Below are 24,678 nucleotides of genomic sequence, written 5' to 3' on the forward strand. Positions count from 1 at the left end.
CCAACACTCACATTCAGCTCATCCACAGACTCGTCCACAAGTGCCAGTATGTCAGCGGCACGATGCATGTTGCACAGCAGCAGCACGCATGCCTTGGCCTCCATGGGTAGAGACACAGGTGCACAGTCCTCGGATCCAGTCAAAAAGCTTCGCAGCAATGACAGGCAGCGCATCGAGATGTTGGTCACTTCAGCCGGTGGCAGAAAACTGGCGACAGTCAGCAAAGAAACCTGCACGCTGAGGCTCTGTGCAGGGGGAGGGGATAAGAAGCACTGGTACATTTTGCCTGCACACACAGTGCTACATGGTGCACAGCATGTAATTTAGATCAAGGCAACAAAAAATAAAAGCAATCGCAGAAGGAGAAGAAAAGGAAGGAGATATATACCATTACTGACAAAGACCGACAGAGCGATCTCGGGTGCCAAAGCAACTCTGTGTGGGTTATGCGGCCTGCCATGGTGGAGGTCTCTGGGTTAATTTTGACCACCAGGGGTTTCCTTAATGTGCACAAATATCTCAAGACAAAGGCCATTTTACATTTCGCCCACACCAAAATGCAATGACCGGGATCCAATCTGTGGCCTTGAGCTCAGCACCCAAATGCCAAGGGTACTGAGCCACCATGAAGGCGCTTAACGTCGGATAACACTTAAGATGAGGTTTTGAAGGGATCTTCAATAGTCAGATGGCACTCCCAACTTGTGAAGAGATTGGGCCATAACCTGAATCAGGCTAGCTGGCAGCACTCTAAGCCGGCCTGGCCACTTTGTGGCACCAGTGAACTGAAAAAGTTGTGCGCAAATATTGAGAAAGAATGAACCAATATACATGATGCTTTGCTTGCTAAGGATAATGCTCAAATAATGCCTGGATCTGGGCTTCTGGACCCCGAGGCAGATTTAAAGAGCATGGTTCTCTCCCCCTTTCCCAAAGCAAGAAATTTTACTTAGAAAAACAAGGCGGAACCCCATTTTTTTGCCAGTCACAAAATACATACATGACGCGACTTTGAGGTATGTTTACACAGAATTTTCAAGGGGATAATCTGCGAGTTTGAAATAGCCAATTATTAGAAATATCTGGGTTCAATATATCCAGTTTTGACTGTAGCTTGCAATGTGTGAGAGCACAAGACAATTGCACAAGCAAGGTCAGCATTATAGCCTAGCATTCGGGTTGCTTCGCTTGCAGTCTGCATTTGCTGCAGAGCCAGCATTCATTGTCTCCATGTAACTCCAGCATGCTGTAAATAATACTAGTATGCCAGAAATTGTGCAGGCAGCAGCCTTCCCTGAAGTTCCACGCTAGCAGCATCCTCGCAGGTGATTAGTGAATTTTTACATCCCAAAGCATCCACACTCTGGGATATAAGGCACATCATAGTGAAGGATTGTAAGTTTCGAGCATTTGAGGTGGTTCTTTGCTCTGCACCGACAACTAGGTACATGGCCATTGCTGCATTTTGCCCTCACCAAAATGTGCAGTCGCTGCTGGGAACTGAACCCACAACCTTGGGCTGAGCTGCACAGTGCCACACAGCCATTAAGCCAACATGGTCAGTACTGCTTAAAATTCTAAATATGGCAGTAGTGAAAAATTCATAGACTTTGTATGTCTGACCATGTTTCACGTTTAGAAGTATTCCTTTTGCTTGCTTCAGAACCACTTCAGAACCTTGCACACTTGCCATTGTCCTGGTAAGCAATGGCTAAGTGCTGTGCTGATAAGAGTACTTTGCTTGCCACTGTATTTACACAATTGTAAGTCGACCTATTTTTCAAGATTTGAAAATCCGAAGTGGGGGGGTCGACTTACAGTCGAAACGAAAACATAGCACTATAAGTAAAGGCGAGACAAATGAGATACCGGGCGTGCTACAGCGTGGTTGCATTTTTGCTGCACGGCTCCGTCGCATTGCTCTTGGTGCTGGCCTTGAGCAGCTTCTATGTCAACACGCAGAACTGGCATCCCCTCCCCCCGCAGGCAGCGGCCAATGGCGGCTATCGATAAGCAGCAAACTGGCACCCCACACTCCCCACATGTGGCTGCAGACTGCGGCTGCTGATAAGCGGCGCTGCCCTGATAACGCAATCGCATTCTACAGAAAACTCACGCGTCCAAAACGTTTTCTTTTTACTTTTAAATGCGTGCTTGGCGTTTAAGGAAGCGTTGATAGTTGATGGAAGGGCCGCTGTTCCAATCGAGGCGGCACCCCCACTCGGAACGGCAGCGGGGTCGGGGAGTGTCAGTAGCCGACGGAAGAGCAACGTCATTCACGCGTAGTTTCTTCTTGGCTCTGACGCATTTCAGTACTGCCGCCGCGTTTCACAAGTTTTAATGTAGTGCTTCATCAGTCGTCATTCGTGCTCCGTGTCCGGTATGCCACCGGCGCTCGTTCATATGGATACATTCAAGATGGCTGTCATTCTTTACGCCGAAGAAATGAACAGCTGCGCTCCGGGCCACAAGTTTGACGTTCGCAGCAGGTGCTACAGGTGTGGCAGCAGCAGCGAGGAAAATTTTCAGCTGTTCCACGCGATGTCGTGACGTCCATGACTGTTTGCGAAGTGCGGGATTTCGCTGGACGACGACGTTAGAACGACGCGCTGTGGGACCGCAGCAGTGATCACAACGGCAGCGCTAGTGGTCCAGTGACTAACACATTTTCGTTTTGGAATGTGTCCACGGGCACGGCCCCGCGCGACAGCCGATAGCGGCTGGCGATAAATGGCGGCCGCTGGATAATGCTATCGCGTTCAACTATTCAAGGCCAAGCTTAAACACCCTCAAAGTTTTTTTTTCGGAAATGTGATTTGGGGGGTCGACTTACAATTGTGTAAATACGGTACATGTCATGCATTATAGGCTGCACATTCTATTCTTCTGGTGACCTGCCCCTTCACACTCTTGTTTCACTACCTCTTCCCTAGACTAGTCTGACAGGCAAACCCAAGAGCTGTAAATATGGGCTTAATAAAGGATTTAGTCAGCCAAACCTCCCCACTGCCAGAACACCATAACTATGACTATGGTGACTGCTTAATGAGTAGCAGGTGTTTAAAACTGCTTTACTGTGAAACAGATGTCTAGAACATGGATGAAAATGAATGACTGCAAGTAAAAACTTACTTCAGTGGTAGAGAGCAGCTCATTCACAGTCTTCTTCATGAGAACCACTAGATTCTTCCAATGTTCCTTAAGCTCCTTGAAATATTGAGCAAAGGGGGGGGGGGGGGGGGAGAGGTTTAAGAAGAGGTGCAACATTCACAACACATGTGAAAAAATGTTTGATTTTGCCGAAAAGATTCACAAACATTTAAATATCATGGGACAGCCATGCTCACAGGCCACATGCCCAGAAGCAGAATGAAAAAAAGAGAAGAGTTGGCTTGAATTGTCACATTCGTTAAAGTGGAGCTGGAGTCTCCAAGAATCAGTTGTGGGAACCACTCTGAAATATGTACAATGACTTACAAGCAATGTCATGCTTAATGTTTTTCCAGCATGTACAGAAAGACTAGAAAAACTACAGGTATTGAATTGAATTGAAAATTTATTTCTCCACACACATTACAGTGGAAAAAGGGGACACTGGGCAAAAAGCTGCATAACGCAGCTTGAAGTAGCACCCAGTGCCCCATGAATACAACAACAGCAGTGTGTTTTGCGAACATCAGGCTGAAGTTGAGCTGAATATCCCCATCAAAACAAACAAAGAAAAAGGACAACAATAGTGTAACCCTGACCGCGTGCACAACAGAGATGCACATAAACAATAGGAACAATAGACAATATAATACACCAAACCTATTTACATTGATGCCACAATAGATTCGAAAATGCACATGACATAATAACTGTTTCTTTGAGATGTCTTCTATACAAACATTATTCTCTGCCAATGTGTTGAGGTAATTTCCTAGGTTATAGGATAAGGACTGTTTACGGTATAAAGTACGGCAAAAGGGTAGAAGCCAAGGTAAAAGACATCGGGTATTGTACACTGGTGTGTATTGATGTAGATTAAAGGCTGCAAGGAACAGTTGATTGTTTGTTTTAACTGCATTTTTGTATGCACATAACAATATGAACGGGTGCAACATATCAACAGACAAAATACCATATTGTTTAAAGCAAGGAAACGCATGGGAATGCCATGGTACATTTGCCATCAATCTGACAGCACGCTTCTGTGCAACTAAGATCTTGTGTTTGTTATGTTTCGTTGTGGTACCCCAGACACTTATACAGTAGGTAATGATTGGAAGTAAGTATGCATTATATATAAGAATCTTTATCTTTGTTGGAAGTGTGTATCTATGTCGACACAGGGCACCATTGACTCGGTTCATTTTCTTGCGGATAGTGTTTATATGTTTGTCCCAACTCAGGTACAATATCAAATCCTTGCAGAGCCCTTCATCTTGAACTCTCTGTTGTTTTCTCTCAACTCATTGCTTTGTGAGCAATGCCCCAACTACCACAGCTAGGTCTGGTTGTAGTTGTCCAAAGCAACCCTCCTCCCACCTATACAGCACTTTTTTTAAAGCATGTTGAAGGGCGCTGCCATACTGGACGCTGGACCGTGCTCGCATGACAGGAAAGAGCTGAGAGGTCTCCTTGGTCTGGCTGCACTTTCTGCACTAGTTCAGGCATGCAGCATGCTTGCACTCGACTTCAGTGCAGCTAATGCCACCTGCACTTCAGCACTTGATCTGATGCCATGCTGCACGAGTTCTACACTTCTACACTAGCCTGCCGGCTAGTTCTCTTCTCGTGCAAGTAGTGCAAGGTGCTTGGTGTGCTCTGTAGCAGGCGGCTCCGCGGCCATCGATAAGTGTTTTAGTAAACGGCATTGAGACAGCCCAATACCCATGAAATATGTGGCATCTGCGCAGTACCCTTGACAAACAGCTGAAATGACATTATGTATGTGTATGCATATGAATGCGCATGGGTGTGCGTATGTCAACGCCCATGTAACAAACTTGCTGGCCGGCGCACTGCGCGTGGGTCCTCACCTCTCTGTCCACTCTCGCACGTTGTTTTATGTGCCATTTCTTTTTGTGTGCAAATGACTATTTGCAGCATTCATGCTGCTATGCAGGATTTCAGCTTGAATGGTGGGCATAAATGTGAAAAAAAATCCGCAGCCCCCAAATTCCCCCTTCATGTGAGGCGACTGACTGTACAGTCCTAACCAATTTAAAGCCCAAATCATTTATAGCCTAAATTGATGCAACTTTCAAAATGTTTCAGTATCTGTGCAAGTCACGAAAAATTGTTTCCTTAAAGTAACTGCAGAGATGTTTGAACAGCAATTTTTGAAACAAAATTAGCACTTCAATGTGCAAATTATGAAGCAATTAAAAAGAAACAACCTCTGAAATATGCTAGATAAGGTATCAACATTCAAGAGCCAATATTAAAACCTTGCTAGCATGATTAAAATTTCAGAAATTCGTATGTCGCCAGTTAGCAACAACTTGCATTTGAACCACTTTGTGCAGCTATTCCGAGTTGTGTGAAAGGTCAAATCAAAGGCCTCAAACCAACTTGAAGGCCCAGAGACAGCAAACAATTTTTCATCCAACATGTCTTCCTTTTTCCCACACCTGTCAGAAGAGAGAAAATGAACTGATGGCTGCTGACTGGAAGCCACACACTCGCACCCCTTTTTCTTTACAGAGCTTGCCAACAATGACACCAAACATGTTGACTGGAAAAGGCAGGTTGCCAAGAAGATGTTGACATCAAACTCTGAATTCAAGCTCCATTTAGTAATCACTCCAGTACATAGCATGCAAACAGAATGTTGTGCATTTGTGGCACTGAGCAGTAAAGGAGTGAACAGCTTTCAGACATGACGTGCAGATTATGAGTGACAATATTCGCAATGCTGGCAAGCAATTTTTCCACTCATATTGCGGTGCACTGAGGCTACAGTGGACCCAAAGGGAGGTTGCTACAACCACAGCCTCCTTCCACATCCTAGGAGAAAAATATTAGGCTTTACACAGCAAACAAAAGCTCCTACACACAGTTCCTTTTTCCTTTTTTTTTTCAGAAAAGTTGGTATATGAGTCACAAACTATTATCACATATATGAAAAAAGCCAATAGTCTGGAATAAAAAAAGCAAAGGGCAATGCTATTAGCATCTTGATGTTATTAATTAGAAAATCAAATTGACCACTGCTGGAAGCTAAACCCATGAACTTCACAATGCCACATGCGGTGCTCTACCAACTGGGCTGTGGATTCAGCCACCTCGTCAGCCTAGGACAGAAACTTTGCTAGGAGCAGCCTAACCTAAAGAGTATACATCAGTGCCACAGCCATATATGAATAAGGCAGATGGGGGGCTTGTTAGAACATATACAGTAGAATCCAGTCCTGCTGATACAAATCTCATGAAACTGCAAAAATGTTTGTATCATCTAAGATTCGTAGCATTAAAAAAAACTAACAAAAGTCAATGCAAGCAGGGGCGGGGAAAAAAAGCTGTGTTACAAAATGAAAACTGCTACAGTTCGAGTGAGTGAGTGAGTGAGTGAGTGAGTGAGTGAGTGAGTGAGTGAGTGAGTGAGTGAGTGAGTGAGTGAGTGAGTGAGTGAGTGAGTGAGTGAGTGAGTGAGTGAGTGAGTGAGTGAGTGAGTGAGTGAGTGAGTGAGTGAGTGAGTGAGTGAGTGAGTGAGTGAGTGAGTGAGTGAGTGAGTGAGTGAGTGAGTGAGTGAGTGAGTGAGTGAGTGAGTGAGTGAGTGAGTGAGTGAGTGAGTGAGTGAGTGAGTGAGTGAGTGAGTGAGTGAGTGAGTGAGTGAGTGAGTGAGTGAGTGAGTGAGTGAGTGAGTGAGTGAGTGAGTGAGTGAGTGAGTGAGTGAGTGAGTGAGTGAGTGAGTGAGTGAGTGAGTGAGTGAGTGAGTGAGTGAGTGAGTGAGTGAGTGAGTGAGTGAGTGAGTGAGTGAGTGAGTGAGTGAGTGAGTGAGTGAGTGAGTGAGTGAGTGAGTGAGTGAGTGAGTGAGTGAGTGAGTGAGTGAGTGAGTGAGTGAGTGAGTGAGTGAGTGAGTGAGTGAGTGAGTGAGTGAGTGAGTGAGTGAGTGAGTGAGTGAGTGAGTGAGTGAGTGAGTGAGTGAGTGAGTGAGTGAGTGAGTGAGTGAGTGAGTGAGTGAGTGAGTGAGTGAGTGAGTGAGTGAGTGAGTGAGTGAGTGAGTGAGTGAGTGAGTGAGTGAGTGAGTGAGTGAGTGAGTGAGTGAGTGAGTGAGTGAGTGAGTGAGTGAGTGAGTGAGTGAGTGAGTGAGTGAGTGAGTGAGTGAGTGAGTGAGTGAGTGAGTGAGTGAGTGAGTGAGTGAGTGAGTGAGTGAGTGAGTGAGTGAGTGAGTGAGTGAGTGAGTGAGTGAGTGAGTGAGTGAGTGAGTGAGTGAGTGAGTGAGTGAGTGAGTGAGTGAGTGAGTGAGTGAGTGAGTGAGTGAGTGAGTGAGTGAGTGAGTGAGTGAGTGAGTGAGTGAGTGAGTGAGTGAGTGAGTGAGTGAGTGAGTGAGTGAGTGAGTGAGTGAGTGAGTGAGTGAGTGAGTGAGTGAGTGAGTGAGTGAGTGAGTGAGTGAGTGAGTGAGTGAGTGAGTGAGTGAGTGAGTGAGTGAGTGAGTGAGTGAGTGAGTGAGTGAGTGAGTGAGTGAGTGAGTGAGTGAGTGAGTGAGTGAGTGAGTGAGTGAGTGAGTGAGTGAGTGAGTGAGTGAGTGAGTGAGTGAGTGAGTGAGTGAGTGAGTGAGTGAGTGAGTGAGTGAGTGAGTGAGTGAGTGAGTGAGTGAGTGAGTGAGTGAGTGAGTGAGTGAGTGAGTGAGTGAGTGAGTGAGTGAGTGAGTGAGTGAGTGAGTGAGTGAGTGAGTGAGTGAGTGAGTGAGTGAGTGAGTGAGTGAGTGAGTGAGTGAGTGAGTGAGTGAGTGAGTGAGTGAGTGAGTGAGTGAGTGAGTGAGTGAGTGAGTGAGTGAGTGAGTGAGTGAGTGAGTGAGTGAGTGAGTGAGTGAGTGAGTGAGTGAGTGAGTGAGTGAGTGAGTGAGTGAGTGAGTGAGTGAGTGAGTGAGTGAGTGAGTGAGTGAGTGAGTGAGTGAGTGAGTGAGTGAGTGAGTGAGTGAGTGAGTGAGTGAGTGAGTGAGTGAGTGAGTGAGTGAGTGAGTGAGTGAGTGAGTGAGTGAGTGAGTGAGTGAGTGAGTGAGTGAGTGAGTGAGTGAGTGAGTGAGTGAGTGAGTGAGTGAGTGAGTGAGTGAGTGAGTGAGTGAGTGAGTGAGTGAGTGAGTGAGTGAGTGAGTGAGTGAGTGAGTGAGTGAGTGAGTGAGTGAGTGAGTGAGTGAGTGAGTGAGTGAGTGAGTGAGTGAGTGAGTGAGTGAGTGAGTGAGTGAGTGAGTGAGTGAGTGAGTGAGTGAGTGAGTGAGTGAGTGAGTGAGTGAGTGAGTGAGTGAGTGAGTGAGTGAGTGAGTGAGTGAGTGAGTGAGTGAGTGAGTGAGTGAGTGAGTGAGTGAGTGAGTGAGTGAGTGAGTGAGTGAGTGAGTGAGTGAGTGAGTGAGTGAGTGAGTGAGTGAGTGAGTGAGTGAGTGAGTGAGTGAGTGAGTGAGTGAGTGAGTGAGTGAGTGAGTGAGTGAGTGAGTGAGTGAGTGAGTGAGTGAGTGAGTGAGTGAGTGAGTGAGTGAGTGAGTGAGTGAGTGAGTGAGTGAGTGAGTGAGTGAGTGAGTGAGTGAGTGAGTGAGTGAGTGAGTGAGTGAGTGAGTGAGTGAGTGAGTGAGTGAGTGAGTGAGTGAGTGAGTGAGTGAGTGAGTGAGTGAGTGAGTGAGTGAGTGAGTGAGTGAGTGAGTGAGTGAGTGAGTGAGTGAGTGAGTGAGTGAGTGAGTGAGTGAGTGAGTGAGTGAGTGAGTGAGTGAGTGAGTGTGAGTGAGTGAGTGAGTGAGTGAGTGAGTGAGTGAGTGAGTGAGTGAGTGAGTGAGTGAGTGAGTGAGTGAGTGAGTGAGTGTACACACGTGCATTTTGTAGTGGATGCTGGTTTGGAGAAGAAAATGACCTCAAACAAAAGCATTTGGCCAGCAGTGTTGCTCAGAGGGCCAGCCACTCTGATGCAACCTGCTGTAATGTGCTACAAAGCTTTTGCAAGGAATACCAAACTTAGCTTTTCATTTTAAAATAAACAAGTTCCTGTACGCTTAATGTCCATAATTTGTTGTGAAAGGCACTACACACATGAAAGTTTCTACTGCTGTGACATGCTTGCATGAAGATAATTTGGATGACATTTTGACAAGCCTGGAAACCAGCTTCAAGAAATGAAGCAGCGTCAAACAAAAACAAGGCATGCCGATCAAGGCAATCATAGGCAATCTGATACTTACATTGCAGGCAAGCTCCTTCCGTGTAGCTAAGCTACTATAGGTGATGGCCACTGTTTCAATTAGCACATGTGCTGAAAATTGCGTCATGGGGGTTCCGCTCACAATGACTTCAGTGCCACCTTGATTAAGGTGGGCAGAGTTTCCTGGCATGACATTCTCCTTGCCACTCGTCTTTCGGAGCAGGAGAGAGTTCACTCGAAGCACATGACAGATGGTAGCCAAGAACTCAACTGGAAGAGAACACAGAGAGCACAAAAACTTCTATTTGTTGGTAGAGATTAGTGTGGTGTGCTAAAAATACGTATAGCCCAATAACAGCTGGAGGTAATAAATACATGACAAAGCTACCACAGAACTACGAAAGGAACAGTTGTAATAATGTTATATAAAAAACAAGGCACCATTTTCTGGCCTCCAGAAAAAAAGACTGCACAAGCTTCAAAGTGGTGAATTATACAAATGCATAGCAACTACAGCAAGGCATGCAAAATGGTGGAAGATTGGAAGGATGCCAGGATTTGCACCCCTCCATAGTATGCACAACTCTAATTTATTACCCAGGTCTATATAAAAAAAATCTTTTCCACGCATATTTTACGCTCCATGCTGTGCCAAACCACCAGCATGCTTGCTGGTACGCTCCAGGCAGGCTAGGGAAGATCAGCGTGGCCATGTCATCATGTGTGGCTGTGAAAGGTGCCAGTGGTGAGGGGATGGTGCCATGCCAGCCACGCCTCTCTGAAGATGTCACTGCCAGGGCCAGGCCAAAGCGAAGACATATCTTATGTGTGCAACGGGCGAGCATGACTGCCTCTTTTGGGCGAAAGTACGAGACTAAGGTACTGGACCCAGTGTCCATCGATCGTCTTGATAACACCCCTTTCCTTAGACAAACCGACACACAAGTGGAAACTAGCCATCACCAACAGCCATGAAGGAGATGACGATGTAACAAAGGGAAATAACAGCAGCAATGGCTACACTGCAGCGCATCCTTCCCATGGGAATTCAAAGGTCATAACACGCAATATACCATATACTGCCACGTATAAGTCGTCCTTTTATTATAAAAATAACCACCGAAATTTGGTGGTTGAAGTATATACGGTGCAGACTTATGTGCGGGGTCTAACATAGTTTCGCTCAAACCATGGGTAGTACATGCCCCATGCTGATGACCATGCCCGGCACGATACATTGAGCTCCATGTGTAAAAAAAAAAAAAGTTGTTAATTTGTTAGTAAATTGGCGACGACAAAAAAAAAATTTTTTTGTACGCCGTTTACCCAGCTCGCTAATGCTGGCGAACGATTTCTCGGACGATCGCGTGAGCAAGCTTCCAATAACCTCCGGTGCGCATAGGAATCCAAAACTATCGAACTGTTTGCTGTGCAGTTTGGCACTGTCAGCCAGGCTGAAATGCAAGTGCATCTTTTTGTCTCCGTTTATCTCCATCTGCCTCTGAATGCTGTCTTTGCAACTGTATTGTTGCACGTTTACTGCTTTGAGCTACACTTACATTGTCATGCCATCCTGCGAGGAACTACACAATGAGAGAGCAGGGCGGGAAGGAGGAGGGGTATGCATGGACTTATATATGGAATCAACTTTTTTTTTATTTTGGCCAGTGAGGGGTGCGAGCTGGAAAGTCAACGTACATTGTGCGTAATTACCTTTGCAGTTTTTAAGACGAGCTGGTGAAATCTCCGCACAATTTACACACCTCGTTTACTGAATCCTTATTTTAAAGAAAAAAGTGCACGAATTATGCAAGTAAATACAGCATTACTGATTGTATGCAGGCAAAGACAGTTATGCATATTATTGAGAAAAAAAATGATGGTCAATTTGCATAGTTAAGCCTAATGCAAATTAAGTGTGCTAGCAGTTAGGCTTTCCCTTTGTTTCCACAGTTCAGATACAGTGTTCAAGGATTGCAGTTGTTTGGATAGCGATAACGGGTTAATGTCCATATGTGCCGAATTGGTCATTCTCTCCTTTCACAGATTCCTGGGAGACTTCCTACCACTCCTGGCACAATGGTGCAGCTGTCAAGTGATGCGCCACTGCCCTTCTATGACAAGTGCTGCCATTGGTGGACTTCGATTGCTTGCGTTGGGTTGCGATTCAGGTTGCTCCTTCTGAGCAGCCTCTCATGATTAAATGAGCTGCTGCCTGAAACGGTGGGCAGGTTGCTAGGTACACATATAAGAGGTGTTACAGGGAAGACATTGAGTAATTTTCAACAATAGGATTTTCGAGGTGAAAATATGGTCAAGGTTGGCCTAGAATTCGGCTTGCGGTGCGATATGGTAACGCTCCAATTAGTAGTTGCATGTATACAATGTTTACCTATTATTTAACTGCGGTTTTATTTCAATACCAACACCCATAGGGTTTTATTTGCCCGCCAAATTAGGTACGCAAGTGTCCCGGGATGGGTGGCCCTTGTCGGAGTATATATACCAGAACGCTACAAGTTTCAATGCAAGATGTGCCGTTTTCTAGTTGCTGCCACAGATGGCGCTTTGATCTCAGGGTGATAGCAGACCCCACAAAATCTCGTAACGTGATGAGTAGTTGCTGCCGCAGATGTTGGCGCTGTGATCTCAGGCTGGTAGCAGACCCCACCAAATCTCGAAACGCGATGAACAAGAGCTAATGCCTTTAAAAGCATGAGCACTAAACCTAATGAAATTCCGCTGGTTGTTTTTAGAGAGGGTTCTAAATATTCAGCATACTGATCCTATGTCTATAGGTTTCATATAAGCAGCCATTTCCAAAAAATAAAAATGTCTAAATGTGTTCTTAACCAGTTCTTGCAAAGAAGTTTTCTAGATCTTATTTTGGTGGAGCATTAGCAGGCATATAACAACCCTTTTTGCCTCACTGTCTGCAGAACATCTGAAAATAGATTTCTTCTAGACATTACTGTATACTTTTGTAGACGTTTGTTACACGTTGTGTAGCCCTTCTTGTGTTTCGTGGGTTTTCTAAGATTGTGCTTCAAACACTCGGTTGACAATTGGACAGTTGTTAAGAGGAAGGCTCGACTGAAATATTCCATACCAGGCAGCCCTAGCACACATTTTTTTTTAAGTAAAAACAAAACTGCCAAAAAATTTAGAAAAGGAACCATCTGCTGTATTAAAACACACAGCTTTGAGGGGGGGGGGGATGGTCTTAAAATATTTTTTTTTATTCGTCAAGCATGCCGGGTTCACAATGCTGATTTCAAATATCCTGCCTAGAAGTAAATGTGGCAAAAAAACATAACCTAATTAGGTCATTTCTTATGGGCCTTTTGATACTTTCTCAGTAAACAAAAAATGCTTTAAGAATATGAAGCTGGGCCATCTGGTTGGGTGGGCATCCCAGCTGCGCTCCGTGGTGTCACATTACGTGCTCCTCTCATTGGTCTGCACAGGTGTGACGTAGGCACAAGTTGTGCTTGCTCCAGGGCCTGTCGCGGGGCGTTCGAGACAGGCCTGTGACAAGTCTGGAACACAGGCCAGACGAAAGCGGCAATGTACGTGAGCGAACATTAATCGCAGCCCCCAAGGCCTTTGCTGACGGGCATTCGCGTGCCCTGTCGTACAGGTCTCTAATGTCACAAGCCAAGAGCCTCACACCCCACTTTTGCGGAACCTGCAAGCGCCCGGTGAAACCCACCGAGCAACTGCTGCCACTGACTTGAATCAGCAGCGGTTCACAGCCAAGTTTTCCGACTGCACCAGTCTACGCGCGCCAACCTGCCTCCGTGCGCACATCTGCTGCGGCCCGCTGTCAGGTTGTGGTGTGCATTAGTAGAGGAAATGCAATACAGTGCTTGTACTGTAGTTGTCTGCGGAATAAACACTTCTACTGTGAACATGCAAATTCTCTTCGAGTGAGAGTGCACGAGTGTGGCAAGAGCAGACTGGACCACTTTCAGCTTGGTACTCGAACCACACAATGGGTCTCTCTTCGCACGCTGCCTGGACATGTAAGGAAGCTCACTCTTGGGCTACTTACTGACGCCGTGTGTGAAGGTAATGCCAGAAAAAATTAAATGCAATGCTATGAGCACAAGCACTGAACTTTGAGGCACTTTGGACAACATGCTTTGCAGTCACTTTTTTTTCACCCGCTATTTTTATTTGAAAAATTTCACAGGTCGGGATAAAGGCCAATCATTCAAGACTGGATACAAAAGCACCAAGTGCCACCAATACCTGTAGACAAACTGAAATTTGTTCACCAGATAGAAACAACCTCAGAAACCAAGGTCAGACAGTTAGAAATGCCTGCAGAGAAACAGGGTTACGTACCGATGGACTTCAAAGGTGCGATGTCTGCCAGTAAGGTGTAGAAGATACGAAAGGCCACACGGTTGAGAGAGTGCAGCAGCAAGCTGCACTCTAAATTCTGTCGCTGGTCTGCCAACGGGTTGAAATAGCTATTGCACAGCAGTTTGGCCAGTTGCAGTGACAGCTGTGGCTTGTCGTCGGCCATCAATGGCAACAGCTCTTTCGGTTCAACGACATCCCAGAACTGCAATTCACAGTGCTCAGTATCATAACTTCAATGCAATTTTCCAAGGAACCATACACACTGAAAACAAATTTCAGCCAGCTCCATTTCACAGAGGTAGCTATTACAGCGACATTTCGGAAGAGGGTAATAGCAAGGTTGTTTGTGGCCAAAAATGTGAAGAAAGGCATGGTGGTAAGCACAGAGCGCTGAGCTTGGATCAACGAAATCCTGTGAGAAGGTTATGAGGAGGGGAAAAGCATAGAAACCATTGGGCACTTGAACTCAATGGAACTTAGCATTGAAAAGAGGAGGATCTCATTAGCAGTGGGACAGTACATGCATTCTTCCAGTAGTCTCGTGCAGCATTCACTGATAATGCCATCCTTTTTGCAAAGGGACACTACAATGAATTTTAACTGCGGCTGAGCATTTCAGAATGAGCTGTGGACAACATTGAATCTTAGTTTTCGTGTGAAAGCACAACTTAACGCGGTCTCAAACAAGAATCTTGTGTGAAGCCTTGTAGTAACTCAGGTAAGCTCTGGTTAGTTCGGAGGAGCATCGCGCCAGCTGTAGCCAATGGGAGGGTGACCTTGGCCAAACCTTGCATAGCAATAGCCCATGCAGAAATAAAATAAATATTGCCACAACTGGGTTTTGAACCCACGGCAGCGCGAACAGATCAGCTTCGCTGGCCACTGCACGAGAGCACTGAGCACTCTGCTATCGCCGCAGCTGATCACGCCTCGTGTTAAACTGCAGCACACTCTTGTGCTGTGTATTGCACATCATCGTCTTTATCAACTTCCATCTGCATTGCGAACAGATCTGATCAGCTTAACCTCAATCAGAGTTTAACCTGAAACTAATATCATCACGAGACCTCCCGATGGCCCAGCAAAGCAAAACAATGAGCCAACCAGGCTAAGCACATGCTTTTGCATATTTACTTATTTTAAACTACATTAAAACCCTACCAATTTTTTTTATACATTAAATGCAGAAATAGAAAAGAACAAAAGACATCAGGAATCCACCAGCAAATGTATCAGCTAATGAACATAGCACAATCATCAGTTCAGTAATGCTGGCACAACTGCTGGCTCATGTTCTTAACTGAGGCAGCACACACAAGCCAGGCCATGCTGAGGGCTGCTCTCACAACAGATATGCCTGACACTCAATCGTAGGTATTTAACAAGTCACAGAAGATGCAGTTCACACTGAGGGTACACAAAAGCAAATGGCCTCACTGCAGGCACCTTTTTTGTAAATACAATACATCCAAACACAGATCAGCAGCACAGAATATGATCTGGGGACTTAACTTTGGTTTCAGGATGGAGATGGATGATTTAGTAATCTATCCCAGTCTGAGTAATCAAACTGATACAGCCCACCTTAAATTTGTCTTCAGTGGCCCGTTAAACAAGGAACTGTACATAAAGAAGTTTGTCTTCACAAATATTGATGCCTGCCAGCAGGTGTTGATTGGCATGCATCACAATTGCAGTCAAACAACTTCGGTTTCAACAAAACCATCACACCTTGAATCCAGGTATTCTCTGTGCTACCAGCAGAAGGGAGACATAGGACATCTTAACAAGGCAAACATCCTCCAGGCACTCCTTGTTCTTGGCAATGAGCGTCTTAAGCAGTGTATGAGCCTTTCGGTTCCCAGCCATATAGGACAGTCCCTGCAAGGTAGTTATTGGCAGGTCTCTGTGTGCATGTGATTGTATTTTAAAACGAGATGGAATCCTCTGTGTTGAAGAGTAATAAAGCAAGCAGAACAGTATTTAAGGTCTGAATTTTAGGTGCCACAAATATAAGCCAGAAAATATCAGAAATACAGAAAAAAAAAGAATAAACAGTACACAAGGGGTGCTCAACAAGTTCTCCCTCTTGGGCTGTATATTGCACTGAAATAAAAGCCTGGAATGTCGCCTTTTTCATTTTGAAAGTTGTCTTTTCCAGCAGCGCACTACTTTTCAATGTGGTCCCCAGAAGCAGCGAGGCAAGAGAACTTCCCTTAGTCTTCTAGTGCGGTGGCAGTGCGTGGCCACCAATAGGCACCATATCACAAAAGTGGCGCACTCCTGGGAAAAAGGACTTTCAAAGCTTCCAGTTGAATGGGACATTTTTGAAATGCACGACTCCATAGGAAAAAATTGCAGCACAGGAAGAAAAGCTTAAGACAGCACTTGTAGAGGGCACTTACTTCAAAAAGCAGAGCAAAGGAAAATGGGAAGTCGCTTGCTTCTCATAGCAGACCAAAAGACCGTTTAGCAGAGCATAGTCTTTTAAAAGAGGCTACTAAAAAATAAAATAGACTGGATACAAGTGGCACGAGTCCCTCTGCAAAATGTACAGCTCTCCTGCACTGAAACTGAGCATGGCAACTTGGTGGCAGTGATATTCACAAGCAAACTGGGCTGTTATCAAGATCAGTATGACCATGGCTCCAAGTGACACAAAAAAGGCGTAACTGGAGGTCAGAGAGTGGCCTTTGTCCTGCACTGTACTGAAGAAGACAGCTAAAGATGATGATCAAATTTAGAGATTATCAGCAAGTACGATGTTGCCTACAGTCTTACACATCGTAGAATTGTCTCCATGTGATTTCGATCCTGCACAAATAATTGACTCATGTGCGGGAAGGAAACACATCATATTTAACCCGCATGGCTAACAGAAAATTGTGAATGTGCGCTAGTGATGGCAAAGAAAGACTAGTACTTAAAAAGTAAGTTAGCAACGTTGTGGCAATATTCAAGTACACCAGATTCAAATAGCGGAAATATAAGCATCAGTTCCATAAGAGCAAAATTGCAACATTTTCTAAAAAGACCGCATGCATACCCCCTCACCTTATTGACTAGTATTCTTGATTCCATGGAGTTCATGTCCTTGGCATTCTTGCTGATCAAATCTTTTACAAGAGCCTTTCGTTCCTGAAAATGGAGGGAATTACGCTGCTAAATATGTCACAATTCCCACATTACATGAGATTTTCAACGTTTAAGGAAATATCTCATAGACACATGAAATATCCATGAAACAGGACAAAGAAAAAGGATAGCTGGCAACATTTTGGCAAGGCAATCACTTACGTCAATGGGAGTAATTTCGTAGAAGTCAGTCAGCACTCTTAGGACACCTTCAACTGCCACTACTCGAACATCAGGACAAGCGTCGCCCAAGAGTTTCTGCAAAACACGCACACAAAAAAATAAATGCATCATTTCATTCAACCACATGTATAGGAGCTCTTGATGATAACATACTACACCAATGCTAATGCTAAAGCTCGTCTGCAACACGAGTGGTAAAGTTCTGTGACAGCCATTTTAGAGCGCAGCTCTTAAGCACCCATTTGTGGGTTGAGCCGCGTCTCCGCTGTCGGTGTAACCGAGCCAAACCGTAAATAAATAAATGAATAATTAAATAAATAAATAAAAATAAACATTGCCGTGACTGAGATTCAAACCCATGGCAAAGCAAACAGATCAGCTTTGCTGGCCACTGTATGAGAGCACTAGGCTACTGCCACAGCCGATCACGTTTCGTGTTAAATTGCAACATGTTCTCGCGCTGTACATTGAACATTGTCATCTTCTTTAAATAATACTACTATTGAACTAATATTGTCACCGGACGTGCCAACGACCCAATAAAGCAAAACAGAGCCTACAGAGCTTGAGACACTGACAGAGCTGTGCTCAAATTTCGCATTAGGGAGAACTGTAATTTTCCTTAGAATTATTTCTCACTTCAACTAAATTAACAATTAAAATCTGCAAGGACTTTCAAAAAGCATTTGTTTAAAAAACAAAACTTATCTCCACAATTTTTTTAGCCTGTAAAATTTCAGGGCACTTAAGGACAGCAGAAAGCTTGAAAGTGACCTGAACTTCAGAGAACTTTTTTTTAATGCAATAGCATTTCAGTTGTCACACCAAAACCCCGCCGATGTCCGAAGTCATGAAATCTGCTGATTGGTCAAGAGAGGCTAAGTGATCTTGTGACATCACCACAACCTGCCCACCAGGTTGTGAGCAACCTAGCTTCTAGACAGCAGCCTAGATAGAGATTTGAAATCAGAGATCAGAAAAAAAAGCAATACATGCAAATGCCAGCATCACCACAACATAGCGGATGCCTGTTACTGCAACTAGCAGTCCAAATATGATGGTTGATAGACCGACAATTGCAAAGAAACTGACACAAACATAGAAGTCGCAACAGAAACTGCAATAAATGTGAAATCTAACCCTATCTCAATCTACTCTTATGGTGACTAAAGCGTCCCCGCAGTTTTTTTTTTTTTTTTAGTGCTAAATTCAATACATGAATGAGATAGGTTTAGCAAATATTTATGCACGTTAACCAGAATGCAATGTTTACCGAGTTTTGCGCTGCAAGTCACATCACCTGCTGCGTTCATTCCGCAAGCAAGAAGCTCTCATTCATACATTGCCAGCGGTGGAACTCACAACTTCTGCTAGCCCCAGGACATGTGTCCTCGCAAGGTGGGATGTCTTGAACAAGCACACATTCGGCTGGCCTCCTTCCAAATGATTCATTACCTTCCCAGTCATACAGCATCTACACTATCATAACAAGTTTTGTATGTTAAGTCCTAGATGAGCAATAAGTGTATCCCAAATTCACAAAGCAAGAAAGCGCATCAGCAATCCAAGAAAGGCCTCTCGAGATGGCGATAAGTTTCTGTAAAGCATCGAAGGTTTCAGAAGCTTTCAGTTTTGGGCACTATTTCTACAGCACCAAATTTTTTCTGTGTCAGAAGCCATATGACTGCAATGAATGTATTGTTGGTAAAAACTGTTTTAAAAAAAGAAGTAAAAGAAACAAATCTCACGTGCATCAGTTTAAATTGTTCCACCAACTCTTGCTGATGATTATGTTGTGTACTCTCCACAAGTGGGAACAAATCGAAAAATATCTTGGCAGCAGAGTGACGGATCTTGTAGTGCAGGGCCTGGGTTAGAGAGAAGGAATAGAAGATGAAAAAGAAAAACATGCAAGACTCACTTGCTGTATCGAACAAATGATTTACAGTGAAACCTTGTAAATTCGGAAATCTCGATAATTTGGATCGCTGGTGTGGCCCGCCTAGCAACCATGCAAGTCTATGGCCCTGACTGCTTGGTAATTCGGACAGGCTCCTGAAGGGAGGCCGTGCTGAGGCAAGACTGGCACGGCAAACAATCCTCCAAACACCCCTTTTCAACATTTCGATGCAGGTGAAACGCAAAACGCGCCTATGTGCTATGGGATCAATGCAAGTGAAATAGTCCCAAGTGGTCTAAATTAATCTGAAGCCCTCCACTATAGCATCCCTCATAGCACATGTGTCTCTTCGGGATGTTAAACCTTTCTTTTTGCAATACATTTTTTACATGCAGGCATTGTCAAAAGTGGAGAGAACACACGAGTGGGGATGATTGTGGTTTTTCTGTGTACAAAGGAATGCCTGGCAGAAGTGTGTGGGCTAACGGGCTAATATATATTATATCACTCACCCTGTGCTTATCTTTAAAACAGTCGCTGCACCGTGAGAAAGTGTTGGCATGCAGTTCTGTTGGCTCGCGTGCTCATAAATGTGGTGTACATAAATTGGTGTGCATAAACTGCACGATGCAGTATCGACCGCCCACCTTGGACGTACACGAAACAAAAGGCTTGATAGCTATGAGAGGGCCCTGGCACCAAAAACATCCAACTGCATGGTTTTGATTTCGCTTTTCTGAGCTCCACGCCAGCCTGCGCTATGGTGGCTATCAAGTGAACACCAGCCTGCCAATCGAGCCCAGCTGCACGTCGTTTTTGGACGCTGATTAGCAAATCACAAATCTTTCCTTTTTACAGCAACAGCTGTTAAGGGAAGGTTTCCCGATTGTGCGGCGTTTTTAACGTAACAGGAACGGCAATCAATGAGAAGCAGCGCTCTCTGTCCACCGCCAGCGCAAACTAATGTTTGTGCCGTTCACACATTTGCACACAGAGGGTGTCACACCATGTCCCAGCGAATGGCACATTCACCACTGCAACCAGCTGCCACTGAGTCTCGCATTACACAGGCATGGTAACCGTATCTTAAGTTCTTTTTTCTTCCTCACTTCCGTCCTCGTGGTTCTCCTGTTCTTCCAGACCAGCGAAACTGGGCTCGTCACACGCCAGTCTCTGTCTGCTAGTTGAAGCCACTTTATACGAGGCACTGCCACTTGTGAGGGTGCTCCACTGCAATCGTGCCACACCATGGAGAATGCCGCGGATGCCCTTACCATTATAAAGCACTTCAGCTTCGGCACTGCTGACAGTGTGCAAACACTAAAGCATTTACAGAACTATGAAAAACAGTCATTGCCGCGCTGTTCTAATCTGGGAAGCTGACAATGATTGCACAGTCTTACATCAAATAAATTTACTATGATGTGAACGGTATTCTGCTGTTTTCTCGGAGGTCATTCAATAATTCGAACTTTTCTTCAGTCTTTTAGTGTTTTTACTGTATAATGAGTAGAACAGGAGAGGAAGAAAGACTAAACTAGCAGATACTGCCAGTACACAAGAAACTGTTTGTACATGGCCCTTGCTTCGAAGAGCAATTCTGTGTTGGCAAGCTCTGCAAAAGCCAAGAATGCAAGCTATAAAGGTACAATCATATGGTACGTGTTTCATGAATAATGTCATTTGGTGTTACACATGTCCTTCATTTATGATGTATGCACTGAAACCACTTACCTCGAAACCACACCACAGAACGGGAAAGTAGCACCGACAAAGCATATCACTGACGCTTCTCTCCGTTCGTGCCAGATGCAGCTCTTTTAAAAACTGCAAAATAAGAAGTGCTGCACTGTAAACCTGAGACTTACCTGAAAGCATATGCCCTATGTGACGACGGTTAATGAAAGAAGCAGCATACAACCCGGCACATACAAAAGCAAGATCACCATGCTGAGCTGTGCTCCCCAGTGCAATCTACGTGCCACTTACGTCAAAATAGGTAAGATATACTGGCAAAGTCAAACACGATTTGAAATTCCGAAGTATTTAGGAGAAAACCCAAAGTTGGTGTAGCCGTATACCGGGTGTTACAGGGAAGACTAAGTAATTTTCAAAAATTGGATTTTTAGGTAAAAATATGGCTTTCGCGGTATAGTATTGCAGCGTTGGTACACACCAGAAAACTGGTTAATCAACTTAACTAGTAAGCTGGTTAACTAATTCCTAGTAATTAACTTTTTAACTATTAGAGTTAGGCATTTGGTTGCAATTAGAGATCTGTAGCCAGTCGTTAGTAGCCGCCATACCAGTTTTTAGAATTTCAAAAACGTGATTACCCTTGGCACTGTAGCTCAACAAAATTTGGCTATTTCGACTAGTTACATGCACTGGAGGGGTAGCTTTGTCTGCATGCTTTTGAAAGCGCATGTATTTTTGCACAATGCAGCCAGATTTTGTCGAGCCACAGCAGCGAGGCTAATCACGTTTTCGAAATTCTAAAAACTTATATGACGGTTACTAACGATCGGCTACAAATCTCTAATTACAACCAGGAGCCTAACTTTAATAGTTAAAAGTTAATTTTTGAAAATTAGTTAACCTCCTTACTAGTGAAAATGATTCAGTGGTTTTCTGGTGTCCGGCAAGCTTGGCAATACCATGCTGCAAAAGCCATATTTTTACCTCAAAAATCTTGTTTTTGAAAATTACTTAAAGTCTTCCCTGTAACACCCGGTATATGGCTACAAAGGAAAGCTACAGACCTTTTTCAGAACCTTCGCAGTTGAAGAAAAATTGGTCGGGGGCCAAACCGGGCCCTTGCCTCTTTAGGGCAGGCACTCTAACTGAACGAATCAGGACACCAGCAATCTCATGGCATAGTGAGGCCAGATCAGCCAGAAATTTGAATGAGGAACAATGTTAGCATATTTTTTGGTAGCATGGCACAGAAGATTTCAACTATGATAGTTAGTTAGTTATATTGATTTTAATGGCGCAAAAGCAACTGAGGCTATGATGCGCCAAACACACGGTTAGAGCTTTTGTTAAAGGTTACGCTTTTTATATCTAAAGTTTGTATAAAACATTGGCTTCTTTGAGAAATTTAAAAATGCTTGAAAAATCAACCAGTGCTTGATCTCCTAAAAGTAACATTGGGTGTAGTGGGATGTATTCATTGTACAATGTTGTGAAATATTTTTTCCTCAGTTGTTCCAGTTTATTGCATACAATTAAAATGTGGTTTACCGTGAGTTCATCACCACACATTTCGCAGAGAGGTTTGTCTTTTTTTGTCAGTAAGAAGTTGTGAGTAAGGTGTGTGTGTCCAATGTGTAGTCGACACAAAATAACTTCTATGAAACGCTCCTGATGTGTACATGATCTCCATTCTCCCAAAACAGGTTTTATAGAATGTAGTTTGTTGTTTGTCTGTTCATCCCATGCAATCTACCACTTATTCCTGAGTTTACTGTGCAGTAATTTAGAAAAATCCCTCTGTGGTATGTTAACTTGTTTTATATGGCCAATTATAGCTTGTGTTGTGCAAGCATCTGCTCTCTCATTACCTAAAATTCCAACATGACTAGGGACCCAGCAGAATATAATGTTATGTTTTTGCTTTGTAATTTTAACTATGTTATGTATGATTTTTCCTATTATGGGTTCAGCAGCATTTGTAGAATGCAGCGCTTTTAGCATACTCAGTGAATCGGTGTAAATGATGCTATTTTTTATGTTTTGTTTTACTATTTGTTCTACAGCTACAAAGATGGCATAACACTCCGCAGTAAATGCCGATGCATAGTGTGGCAATCGTATCATTTTTTCATTTGTTCCTTGAATTACTGCACTTCCGACATGACTTTCTGTTTTTGAGCCAACAGTGTAAAATTCAGTGTAAGTGTCATATTTTTCTTGTAGTGCAAAGAACTCTTGCAGTATGTGCTCGTGTGGCATTTTCTCTTTGTTTATGTGAGTCAGTGTGAAGTCACACACCGAAGGAAGGCTGTACCATGGTGGTAGATATTCATGTCTTTGTGCAATATTAGGTAGGGCGTCCAGCACTGCTAAGTCTTCACATTTATCTTCAAAGCGCATTATTAGTGGCCTGATAAAATGTGGTTTATTATTGAATAATCTCCTAGATGGGCACTTGGTAACAATGGGATAGCAGAGATGTTTAGGGAGAGAACGGGTTTTTAGGATGTACATGCATGTTAGTGTGACTCTTCTATCCTCTAGTGTGGGCTCATTAGCTTCAACATAAAGACTATTTACCGGGAATGTTCTATATGCTCCAGTTGATAGGCGCAGGCCAAGATTATGAACAGGGTCCAGTCGTTTCAAGTAGGATGCTCTTGCCGAACCATATACTATGCACCCATAGTCCAGCTTGGAGCGCACTAAAGAGCGATATATTTGTAATAGGCATGCTCTATCGGACCCCCACCGTTTTTGCGAGAGTACCTTTAATACATTGAGAGCTTGGGATGCTTTCTTTTTCAGGTTGTTAATGTGTGGTAGAAATGTAAGTTTCTTGTCAAAAGTGACGCCTAAAAATTTATGTTCCTGTTTGACTGGCAGTGTTGTTTGATTCAAGCACAGATTGGGATCGACCTGTAGGCCTCGTTGTAATGAGAACAAAACAGCTACTGTTTTTTGAGGGGAGAACTTGAATCCATTTTTCTCTGCCCAAGCAGCCAGTTTATTTAGTGTGATTTGTATTTGTCTCTCGCAGGACAGTATGTTGGAAGAAGTGTATGCTATCTGTATGTCATCTACATAAACTGAATACATTACGGACTTAGGTATTACTTTGGCCAAAGAATTCATTTTTACTATAAAGAGTGTCGTACTTAAAATGCATCCCTGGGGTACGCCATTCTCTTGGGTGAATGTCATTGAAAGAGTTGCTCCTAGACGGACTCTGAATGTGCGGTTAGTCAGGAAGTCGTTCAAGCAGTTCAGCATCCTGCCGCGGATCCCTAGCTCTGCTAGGTCATGGAGGATGCCGAACTTCCACGCGGTATCATAGGCCTTCTCCAAATCGAAGAAGACCCCGATACAGTGCTGTTTGTGGATGAACACCTCCAGGATGGTGTTTTTTAGGCGGACAAGGTGATCAGTGGTCGAGCATGCTTTCTTAAATCCACATTGATGTAAATCTAAGAGTCGACGAGATTCAAGTGTGAAGGTCAGTCTAATGTTTATTATGCTTTCGAAAGATTTAGCAATGCAGCCGGTGAGGGCTATCGGTCTGTAATTGTTAGGACTTGTTGGTTGTTTTCCGGGTTTCAGAAAAGGTACTATTATTGCTTTCTTCCACTCCTCAGGTATATTCCCAGTTGTCCATATTTTGTTAAAGAATTTCAACAATGCCTGCACGGCAGCCTCAGAGAGATGGGCAAGCATAGCGTAATGCACATTATCTGGGCCTGGTGCTGTCTTTTTACCAGAAGATAATGCCCTGATCAATTCCTGGAGTGTGATGGGTTGATTGTAGTCCTCGTGCATACCTGCTGCAAGTGGAAGTTTTTGTTTTTCTGCTATTGTTTTGTACTTCTGGAACGTGTTTGTGTAATTGGACGAACTGGAAACTTCAGCAAAATGCTCACCTAGTATGTTGGCCTGCTCTTCTAATGATGTTCGTGTCCCGGGTGTAGTCAATAGAGGAAGTGTGAAAGGGGTATGGTCACTACTGAATCTTCGAACCTTTTCCCACATCTTTTTTGAGGTTATTGAGCTGTTTATTGAGG

At 44.1% G+C, this 24,678-nt stretch overlaps 1 protein-coding gene across 1 annotated transcript in view; it reads right to left on the reverse strand.

Moving 5' to 3' along the window:
• The window catches only part of LOC144095207 (condensin-2 complex subunit G2-like), a 62,300-nt gene that overhangs the window by 856 nt on the left and 36,766 nt on the right, over nucleotides 1-24,678 (reverse strand). Inside the window, exons 9-17 of the mRNA XM_077628994.1 lie at nucleotides 20,657-20,749; nucleotides 18,771-18,890; nucleotides 17,002-17,097; nucleotides 16,759-16,842; nucleotides 15,436-15,585; nucleotides 13,684-13,906; nucleotides 9,374-9,603; nucleotides 3,133-3,207; nucleotides 12-245 (exon numbers count right to left, since the gene is read on the reverse strand). Of these exons, the coding sequence (XP_077485120.1) occupies nucleotides 12-245; nucleotides 3,133-3,207; nucleotides 9,374-9,603; nucleotides 13,684-13,906; nucleotides 15,436-15,585; nucleotides 16,759-16,842; nucleotides 17,002-17,097; nucleotides 18,771-18,890; nucleotides 20,657-20,749 (1,305 nt within the window). The remainder of the gene's footprint in view (nucleotides 1-11; nucleotides 246-3,132; nucleotides 3,208-9,373; nucleotides 9,604-13,683; nucleotides 13,907-15,435; nucleotides 15,586-16,758; nucleotides 16,843-17,001; nucleotides 17,098-18,770; nucleotides 18,891-20,656; nucleotides 20,750-24,678) is intronic.

Source organism: Amblyomma americanum, chromosome 6, assembly GCF_052857255.1.
Source record: "Amblyomma americanum isolate KBUSLIRL-KWMA chromosome 6, ASM5285725v1, whole genome shotgun sequence".
Lineage (NCBI taxonomy): Eukaryota > Metazoa > Arthropoda > Arachnida > Ixodida > Ixodidae > Amblyomma > Amblyomma americanum.